Source organism: Lipotes vexillifer, unplaced genomic scaffold (genome assembly GCF_000442215.2).
Source record: "Lipotes vexillifer unplaced genomic scaffold, Lipotes_vexillifer_v1.1 scaffold71, whole genome shotgun sequence".
Lineage (NCBI taxonomy): Eukaryota > Metazoa > Chordata > Mammalia > Artiodactyla > Lipotidae > Lipotes > Lipotes vexillifer.
In genome coordinates this window covers 1,660,865-1,671,605 of record NW_006793703.1, presented here as the reverse complement: position 1 = coordinate 1,671,605, position 10,741 = coordinate 1,660,865, and the positions used below count along the sequence as shown (strand labels likewise).

General features: G+C 39.3%; 1 protein-coding gene across 3 annotated transcripts in view; it reads right to left on the bottom strand.

Annotated features, from left to right (window-relative positions):
• The window catches only part of CALD1 (caldesmon 1), a 116,265-nt gene that overhangs the window by 32,606 nt on the left and 72,918 nt on the right, over positions 1 to 10,741 (bottom strand). For all 3 annotated transcript variants that reach the window (XM_007466573.1, XM_007466572.1, XM_007466574.1), the window contains 2 exons: positions 4,057 to 4,203; positions 171 to 567 (listed from right to left, as the gene is read on the bottom strand). In XM_007466573.1, coding sequence (XP_007466635.1) covers positions 171 to 567; positions 4,057 to 4,203 — 544 coding nt within the window. The remainder of the gene's footprint in view (positions 1 to 170; positions 568 to 4,056; positions 4,204 to 10,741) is intronic.

Sequence of the window (10,741 nt, the reverse complement as noted above, 5' to 3'; positions counted from 1 at the left end):
GCTCTTTCCCTCGCTTCCTGTTCCATCTTTTCATTATGGGGAATCTCATGCGAGCCTTCTTCCCTCTCCTCTTCTGTCTTAGGCTCATCTGTACCGATGTGCCCATTTTTCAGTGACATTACTGTTTCCTCCTGGGTTTCTGCTGCTTTCTCTTCTGCCACCACCTCTACCTGAGTTTCTTCAATGCGCCCTTGCTTTGGCTGCTCTTCTTCCTCCTCCTTTCCCTTTTCTTCCTTGTCCTCTTCAGCATCCATCCAGTCATTCTTCTGGTGGGACTTGGTGACCGTTTCTGTTTCCTCCATCTCGTATCTTTCTCGGCGACTTTCGCTTTTTTCTTCCTTCTCTGCCATTTCATTTTCTGCTGTGTTGTTTTGCATTCTTCTGCTGGGTAGCAACAAACTTGCATCTGCTATTGTTGGGTCAGAATCCTTTTGGCGCTCCAGTGCTTCCTGAAGGCGTTTCTGGCGTCTTTCCTCCCGCCGGGCCAGGCGCTCCAGGAGTGCAGCCTCATCGTCCGCCTCCACCTGAGTGTCTGTGGTGGTCGTCTTGACCTCCTCGTCGGGCACACTGGACAACAGAAACAACAGCAGGGACAGCTTGCTGATTAATCGGTCAGCTGGACTCATGTGCTGTGCCCCATGGGAACATGCAGATATACACATCTCCCCATATATAACCCCATATTAGTACATTCCTGCCTGGCTTTCAACTGGCAGCATATGCAAATCTTTGCCCATGGTCTCTGTCTGGCCATGGGGAATCTATTCTGCATACTAGAAGTGCTCTGAGTATTAATGCCACCTGGGCATTTTGCCTCAAGCAACAATTGATGAGCATTAATGTGTAAATACCTCAGCTCCCCTCACCTTTGGTATCAGATAGCGCTGAGGTGCCTATACCACAGTGGATCTTAGAGTTCCCTGGTGGAATTAAGCTCCTGATACCCACAGTGGTAATTTGCTTGGTAAATTACCTTGGTAATTACCTTGCTTGGTAATGAAACCTTTATTTGGTTGCCTTCCCTTCTCTGTCTCACTTTCCCACACTGCTACACTTTTTCCTGGGATCACGTTACAAGAAAACTGTGCTCAAATCTTTGTTTCAGAATCTGACTTTCAGGGAACTCAAACTAAGTCAAGAACCAAACTGAAAAAACGAATTCCTCTTGTATCAAGTAGTATTCCCACATGTTGCCAAGTCATCTGGAATTCCTGATCTGGATTGCTGGAACACTAAGCACTTTGAGAGGATGGCAGTGTACGTTATAGTGCGGAGATGCTATACTCAGGCCAGTGACCCCCATGGTGGAGACATCTAACTGTCCACCACAATTTATGCTCCTCTTTCCTTAGTCACAGGGAAGTGATTGCCTGTCAAGGATTATATTTCCCACCCTCCCCTCTTCCTCGCACCTAGGTGGGGCCCCATGACCAATAATTCCAATGAAATGTGAGCAGAAGTGAGATGTCCAGACCAGGACAAGTAAGAAGCAGAGGTACATTCTCTTCCCTTTCTATCTCTGTCTACTGGCTAGATCAGAGGACTCCAAAGCCCCTGAAGGTGACAGAGTCACAGGAGGAAAGAAGATAGGGAAGCAGTTCTACCGTCAGAAATACCCACGCTGGGCTAGTATGTGTTACTGCATCAAACTACTAAAATTTGGGGACTCATTGTTAAAGCAGCTGATGTTGCCCTAACTAATAAATATACCATCTCCATTCTTTGTCAAGATTTCCATGAATAAAGGGTCTCTTGCCCTTCTTTTCTGCAGTAGACAAAAGACAGTTAAATTTGATGTTTATAAAAAAAGAAAAAATCTCTAAAAGCCAAACTGTAGCATGTCCACCACTGTGCTCACTATTGCAGGATGCTGGACACTGCCCATGCCAGGGGTGTTGGTCTTCACTGCAGGAAACAACCAGTCATGTGATACTAGGACTGTGACCAGAGTTGGAAGAACATGTCTTGCAATGTTTAGAAACTCCATCAAATTTCATGGTTCATACCAACCTTGGTCCTTTTGAAGTTCAAGTTCACTTAATTTTGGAAAAACATATTTCACATTTAACAACAAGAAATGGCAGACTAAAGGCTAGATTCTAAACTTTCTTGGCCTCAGCTGTTGCTGTAAGACACTGCCTCCATGAATTAGACACATAAAGATTAAATTTCTCTGAAAATGCAAATACTTTAGAATTTAAGGGGGAAAATCTATATACATAAGGCATTTGGATCAACTGAATTCAAATAATTTTTAAGAGGTACCCCAAATTCCACAATGCTAGCTGGCTTAAAGAACTCGAGTTAAGAAACAACATACTCTACTGAACCTTTCTTTGCTATTTATAAATCAGGACAGCAATCAACAGGAGAAGCTGAGTACCAGTCAGTTGTTTAGCCCCAAGAAGAATACTTATTCTTCTTGGGGCTAATTAGTATGTCAGAGGTAAATCATATGTTATCAGATCTGAATATGCACTACTAAAAAAAGAAATTTTGTACTCAATCAATGCATGAAATAACTACTAATAGTACAATGTGAAAAAAGAAGAGAAACACAAGTAGAAGCAAGATTTTAAAAGCTAGAAAACTATAGGCACTAGTAATTTCTTAAGGCATTGTTGATTACTCACTAATAACCAGGCCTTAAAATGTCATTTTTAAACTCTTTCTTTCCCATCCCCTTCAACTCAGAAATAGAAAAGGCAGTGAGGCCTATGCAGCCCTGATCTGTAAGACTCTGCTACCATCTTCCTAATAATGGTCAAAATTACTATGCACAAGCACTGTGCATTTTACAGGTATTATCATCTCATTTAAATTTAACAACATTCCTAAAAGAAAGGTGTGATTTTTACTTCCATTGGACTGAAGAAATACAGTTAGTGAAGAAAGGGTCAAGCTGGGATTCAAAGCCAGGTAGTGAACCCCAGAGAACCTCTTTGCTATACTCCCTCCCTAATCAGGAGCTACTTACCGAGGGACAAAGTCTGTTTTTCCACCTAACCAAGAAGCTTCCTGATTGAATCATCCTGCCTGCCAGCATGTTCACTACTGCCTTCAGATACCCTCTGTGTACCCACTCAAATTCACGTTAAAGAGGCTAAAACTCTTTCCCTTCAGAATTTTCTACACAGATTGAATGAAGGGGATTATCAAATACAGTGCCCTCCCAACACACACAAAGTTGAAAGAATCTAAAACCAAAGCCACACAAAAGGTCTTACGTGGTGATTGCATTATATTTAACCAGTCCACAATTTAAAAATAAAATTTTTTTTTCTCCATTCCCCCTCCCCATCTTTTCTATACCTTGGGGGCATATAAATGATATATACTAACTCTTAGCGTAATGCACTGTGTGACCTTGTATGTGTGAACTTGTAAAAGCCCCTTTTGAAAAAGTTGAACTTATTAAGTATTCTCGACTTTCCTGATTTCTACCAGGAAATTTTTCTATAGGAAAAAATGTAGTACTAAACTCATGAGCTTGTTTGAATAATTACATTAAATTAAACAGGATTCTGCACCTTGTCCAATATGGTAGAGATCAAAGGATACTGGTTTAGGGTGTATATCAGGAAAAATAAGACATTTGCAATTCATGCCTACTTCTAAAATTCAAGTATTATCTGCTACTGGTAGGTACAGAGGACTATTAAATGAATACATCTTCAGTTCAAAACAGATAACAATACCCTAAAGAATGAAGGTAAATAGTTTTCCTTATTTAAGCATATAACCCACGATTTTTAGTAAACAAAAAATTTACTAGATTACAAAAGAATAGAAAATCCTTCAACTGGGATGTGTTTAGGGGGTGGGAGGGGGGGGGGGGGGGGGGGGGAGAAAGGAGTACTGGTGTCCTAATGTCTAAATCAGATTGACTGTCCAATCTGGTTAGTTGCCTAAAATGTCCACAGAAGAATTAAACAAGCTAGAAAGACGGAAAGAGTTGAATTGGGCCGAGAAGGGGATGCTTTGCCCAACACATTCCTTTCATCAGACAGGCTAAGAAGCACCTGGAAAAATTCTCCCTTCTGAAGAGGACAGTACCTGTTCTGGGTATTGACCTCCACTTGGTCAGTCACCTGTCCGAAGGATTCTTCCTCTTGCTTCTGCCGCAGCCTTTCCTGCCGGGCACGGCGGCGCCGTTCCCGGGCGGCCTCTTCCTCATCATCGTCGTTCCGCTGGTAGGCGATTCTGTTAACATCACAAAGACAACTTCTTGAGCTTGCCAACTGCCCACCATCTTCACCAGCTTCTTGGAAGGATCAACACTGAACTTGACTACTTACTGAACCATAGAGTTCTAAAAGGATGGTTCCGTTCCTTAAGTTTAGAGACCCGATCTGACTAGTTTTTAAACTTTTAAGTATCTGAAAAGCATTAGTCCAATAGCTACAGAGGATAATTTACAATGACCAAATAACAGCTTAAACTAAAAAGTTTACACAAAAGCAACTGCCTTTGGAGACTGTGGGTTAGCATATTTAGATTTCTTTACTCAGCTGATGATTAGCATGTTAAGATTTAGAAGCAGAAATCCAAAGAACTGAACTGAAAGTACTGAAAACACTTATTGGAAAGATTCAGCATGTTGTATGAATTATTTGTGGATATGTTGTCACAAAGGTCAGAAAAGAATCAAGTTATGTTACCAAACCAGGACTTTGGCATTAATAAGCCAAATAGCCAGCTAAACTCCAGAGCAGGATATCCTTTTTGCTTGGATTTAATTTTTTCCTTTTTGTTCACTTTCACTGAAGAAAAGTGTTATTGACAACTGATAGGAGGCTTCACAGTCAGTGCAGCGCCCTCTAAGGCCGCCTCTTTTGTTCTAAAACTGCTTCAGTGTCCCACTACCCACACGCTGGGCACATCTTGGGAGCCCACAGGTGTGTATTTAGATAGAAACCTAAGGGTTAAGGCCAGTAGAAGAGGCGCAGAGGGTTTCACATGCATATATGGTATTTAGCTTTCCTAGTTTATCCTAGTTTATGGGAAGGAAAGAACTACTTAGGGAAATTATACAATCAATATCACTAGTTAGATACGTTTCCCCTAATATTTATTCCCAAGTAAAGAATCGGAGCTGGGGAACTACAGATGCTCAGACTCATGAGGAGATAGCCTGCGTGGTCAACCTGGCTGTTTTGGAAGGAGGACTGTGTACTGACATACAGAGTGCTGAGAAGGCATGGCAGTGCTGGCTGGCCCAGGGACAAGCTGGCCTGATGGATACATGGGATACGATGGAGCTGCATTGTGCAGCAGACTGCTTTTTACCTTGGAGAGTTAACATGCTTTTTTACAGTGTTACTTACATATCTACAAATAGATATCCAGGTATGTAAACGTTTCATACTTATCAATAATGACTAAGCTAAAATAATTTACAAATGAAAGAAAACAAAACAGCAGAATCACATAATTTATACCAACAAAACGAACCTAATATGACTGATGGTTTGCTCATGTTTGATTTACAAACTAGGTATTTTTAGATCCAGTACTTTACTTTACCTATCTTTTGACTTCAATAATACAAATGCTATGAATGTTTTTGACCTTTACAAAAACAAGATGAACAGTTCTGAAGGTTGGTTGGTTTGTTCTTTGCTACTTAAGAAACTCTGACTTCATACTTGCTAAAATGTGCTAGTGTGCAATATTCAAGTGCCAATATAAATAAACTGTCACTTAGTAATTCTATAAAGCTGACTGTTTTATTTCCACAAATACAGAGAGAAGGGCAGTGTGATATAGTTAAAGGATAACTAGGTTAATACTCAGAAAACCGAGTTTCTAGAACTGGTCTCTCCCCAGTTTGCAGCCCTTTGATTAACCTGCATTAAACTGCCTTGTCTGTAAGTGGGTGACAATCAAATGAAATCATGGGTGTACTGTGGTAAGGCATACTACAGTGTAGTATTTTGTTGTTATTAGGAAAGTGCAGTGGAGGAGCTGCTTTGTGAGGAAAGATGAGTTCAATTTTAGACTTGTTGAATTTGAGGTGACAGCATGACATGATTTGAATGTTCCTTTCTAATTCAATCACATTGTAGTTTGCAGTTGAAAGCCCTTCTCAGTGGTTTGGCTTCAGTCTTCAGATTCTTGGCCTCATATTCCTTTGGCTTATTTCTCAGTAGACAGCTTTAACCACAGCAGGGAGAATGAGTCCTTAATGACTGCTTCCCAAGCTAATCAAACAGAAAGTCTTAATTTGCCCTTCTACGTCTCTGGATCGGCCATGAGGTCTTGGCTATTACTTGGGGCCTTGCTTTTCCAAGACAAGCAAAAGACACATAAAAGCTCCATATGGGACACCCTGTGGCAACAACCAAACCCTCTCTGCTCCTAGATGGAATCTCATTTGAAGCCCTTAATTTCCCACTATACTTGAACATCTCAGAGGTGTTCCTCTCCCTCCTCCCACCCACCCAATGTGCTTCATGGTGGATGCTGTTGGCTTTTAGTTCTGACACGACCTAGATATGCCATCTGTCTCAGCCAGGTCACGCTCAGTCGTCCTTCATCTTAGGTTTCTCAGCGGAGGTGTGGCCTTCCACATTCAGATCACTGCCCCCGTCTCTGCTAACTCTTCTTGCTTCATACTACTTAAAATTTATCATCACTTTGCATCGGTAGACTCTTACCTAGGATACACAGTTGCCAGAGCTAGATTTTTGAGGACCTTTTATTGCTACTAATAAAGAAACATGTTAAAATTGTTTTCATAGTTAAAAACAAAAAAGGAGCCAAAATGTTTTCATGGCATTTTGAATCAGAATGTGCCCGGCTGCTGGCTCAATAACATATCAGTTGACTTTGTAAGTGAAATTGTGCCCATGCCAAATGACTTGATATGTGTAGAAATTCTTCCAATGTGAGCCTCCCTACTTTAGTCCTCAGAGGGCAGAGCATACAGCGGTTGCTTAGCTTTCGGGCCTCTCCCACGGCAACTACCCTTACTACTACCAGAGGTTTATGACTTTTCTTTCAAAATGGAAAAACCTTAGTTCTTAAATTTTTTCTGGTTCTAAAAGTAACATGCACTTATTATTTTCTTAAACCAGACATTAAAAACTGTACAAAAGAGAAAGTAAAAGTCAGTTCCCTAATCCACTACTCAGATATGAACATGATTAACATTCAACGTATTCTACCAGAACTTTTCCTTTGCATGCATAGATATTTTAATTTTTAACAAAGTGGGATCATGTTATATATACTACTTTAGAAACAGCTTCTTTAATTTACCTTATTTATGACTATTTTAACACATTAACAAAATATAATTTCCAACAGCAACACAGTATTCTATGACTAGATGTACATAGTGGATGTATGTATATGGATGTACTATAATCTATTTAACCAGACTTCTACTGATGGGCAGTTAAGATTTTTCCAAATTTATGTTCTTATAAACAATGCTGTAAAGGACATCACTATAGATATACTTTTACCACTTGTTCAATTACTTATCTAGGAAAAATTCTCAAAAGTTAGAATTCCTGAGTTTAAGATGTGCTCATTTAAAGGCTCTTGCTACACATTGACAAATTGCCCTCCAGAAAGGTATGTAACATCAACAACGTATGAGTGCTAATTTCACCATAACAAGAATTTATCCCAAAAGACAGATGAGAACACCACATCCTTAATACATCCACATGATAGCACAACAACTCTGCTTTAGGCTTCAGTTAAAGACCAAGTGTTAACATTCTAACTTTTCACACACCAGATTTAAATGTATTTGAAGTGCTGCTGACTAGTAAAAATCATACCTAACCACCCACTGGGTTGTAATAAAAGCATAACAGTCCATTTGTTCTTTCTGTGAAACTTCAGCAGATGCTGGTAGTAACCAGTCTACTGTATCGTACACTATAAAGACAACTGATGTTCCCAGATGATTCAGAAGCAGCGGAGGACTCGAAGTTCCTCGGAATCATCTGAGAAAGATTAAACTATGTTGATTAGAGTTTTAATCAAATGCATTTTACTTAAAAAATGAGTAATCCCAAATGATATGTAAAGCACCTTTTATTAAATAAAATGTTCAGTTGACTTTCCCACCCAGGCTGGGTGTCAGCAGGTTTACTCTGGAGTATTATGCTTTGTTTCTGGGTAATTGCCTTTGCTCATCTCTTAGAGAACACTTGGAGAAAGGTATGATTGATCTTACTGCAGGAAGCCCAGTGCTGCTGGCAGCAAAATGGCTCATCAGATATTCGGGAGAGAGATGATCGTGTTTGTGTGTGTGTGTGTGTGTGTGTGTGTGTGTGTGTATCGCTAAGTGCTGAACAATCTCAGAAGTCCATAATAATTACATGATGTTATTTGATTGTGTCAGTGGTATGAAAAAAGCAGAAAGGTCTGGCTTTTCTTCCATTCCCAGAACCACTGCCTAAATATCCTGGTGTTATATTATAAGAACAAACAGGTCTATGCAATGGGAAAATGCTCTTGGAATGTTGTGGCTTTCACACCAAAGACTTTTTAAGTCTTTACCACCAGACCTCTACTGCCTCAGTGTATTCAAGTAACACTATAATCATGTTACAAGCTGTGCCTTTTAGATAGAAAGTTCAAATAAATAAAAGTATTGCAGACATGGCAAATAATGAAACCACTGAGGACTCAGCGTCTTTACATTTGGCTGGGCCAGGGTCTAAATGTACACTAGATGAGATAAAGAGGAAGTGGCAGAGGCTTCCACAGTAAGACACTGGAGCAAGCCACTAGCTGTCACCTTGCCCCAATGTCCCCCTCACCCCGTCTTCTCCAATAAATATTTCTCAAGACTTGCTCAACACTGGCAAAATTCTTACTGTAATTTCATCTACAGTATAGAGTTTTTTAACCCTGTGTTCTCCATAGTGTGAAGAACGTTAGTCTCATTTCCTTTCATTTTGTCTGTTTTTTTTTTTATTTTGCTATTTTCTGATTTGAGACTCCAGTACATGATCCTTAAAGTTTTCAAGTAAAAATGCTGGCAATAACATTTTATTAACAAGACAAGATCTCTTATCAGGAAACCATGTTTAAAAATAGAATAAGAACAAGTAATAACCAGTTTTATGAGGGGGCTGATTTTATTACAAGTTTAAGAGCACTAAAGAAAAGATTTAATTTTCTATATCTTACAGCAATGGTTACTAACATTTAAAGAATGTGGATCTCTTTAAAATATCAAGAAAAATTAAAATATCATGACAGTTGCTTATAGTTTTGTTATTTATTAAAAATGTTTTATAAAGTCTGTAAACTCAACACTGCATAAAAAAGGAATCTGTATCTTATAAACCACTGCATTTATACATATTTGCAGAGCAGTCTTTCATACCTGAAACAGTTATTTATCAGACTACAGAAAATAAATTTAGGAATCTCTTCCAGTAACTTCACCACTAGAGAACCACTGGTATATAGAAAGAGATTACCAGAGTGCCACTGAACAGACTCTGACTTGTCCCCTTCAAGCTCTTTTGCATCCTTTAACATTCCTTGTGCTTGGTAAACACACATACACATACACAGACACACACACAAACCCACAGGTTAAGTGAGGAAAACCTCGGAGAAAATAAAAGGCTCAAGGCACTAAAATGAAGCCTGTGTACAAAAGACTTATAGAGATCCCCCTTCAGATCAAAGTTCCCAAGTCTCTCTGTTTTCCTTAATTATTTCTGCCACATTCCTATATTTTAAAAAGAGAATGTTGCACCTAAAATTCCAACAGAACAAATAAATTCACTACCTGAAAGAAGGACTCCTACCAGTAGTTCATCATTTGTGAATTCACAGTAACTTATAGGCCAGCAGACACTTGGCTGAACCCTAAGATCCGCTTTTATCTCCCTGCATCCCCTTGTACCTCTTCTTTCGTGCAAGGAGTCATCCGAGAGAAGGTGGTGCTGGTTGAAAAAGATTCCAGGTTGTAACTGTGACACTCAATTCCAAACACCATCCTGCCCCCAGCTTTCTGCAGCTGTATGTTCCCCACGCCGGCCAGACTCAGGAGGAAGACTGACTGGGGTTCACATGTGCAAAGGACTTCTTAGTCAATTAGATTTCTTTGATTTCCATCTTTCTTGGTTCTGCCAATGTCATTGTCTTAACCTGGGTCTTAATATGGGATCCAACTTAGAGTTAAAACCTCATGTGGGTTGCAAATGTGGTCATCAGCTATTAGGAGGCAAAATGATTCATACATACTTTCAGTATTGTTTTCCATGTACCAAAAACCCCAGTGACTTTCTTTCATAATATGAAATGCAAGCGATTCTCCAAACATATCCAATTAGCCCTGTGAATTGCTCAAATGCTCTTAGTAAAATTTCAGGCAATGCTGTGATCAGGAGGGAAAATCCTGACCTGCTGAAATGAATCATATTTGCTCTGCAGATTTATTGTATATTTGAAAGTTAAAAGAGGTTTATAGATACATTCCAGGCTCTTAAATATGATTTTGTTTATATATATGTGGTGTCTGTAAAATGTTGTGGTTTCATTTAATGCACATAAGGTCCAATTCTCAATGTTTTTCTCTTGGATTCCTTAAAAGAAAGGCATTAAAAATTACAGTGGAGGAAAAAATCAAGGAAATAAAAATATTTTCAGGTCAAAATATGTTTAGAAATGGATTAATAGCTAATAGTCAATCGGTCTATTAGTAATTAATATAGGATAGAATGAAAGAAAGCCCCCCTCATTTAGAATATATGTG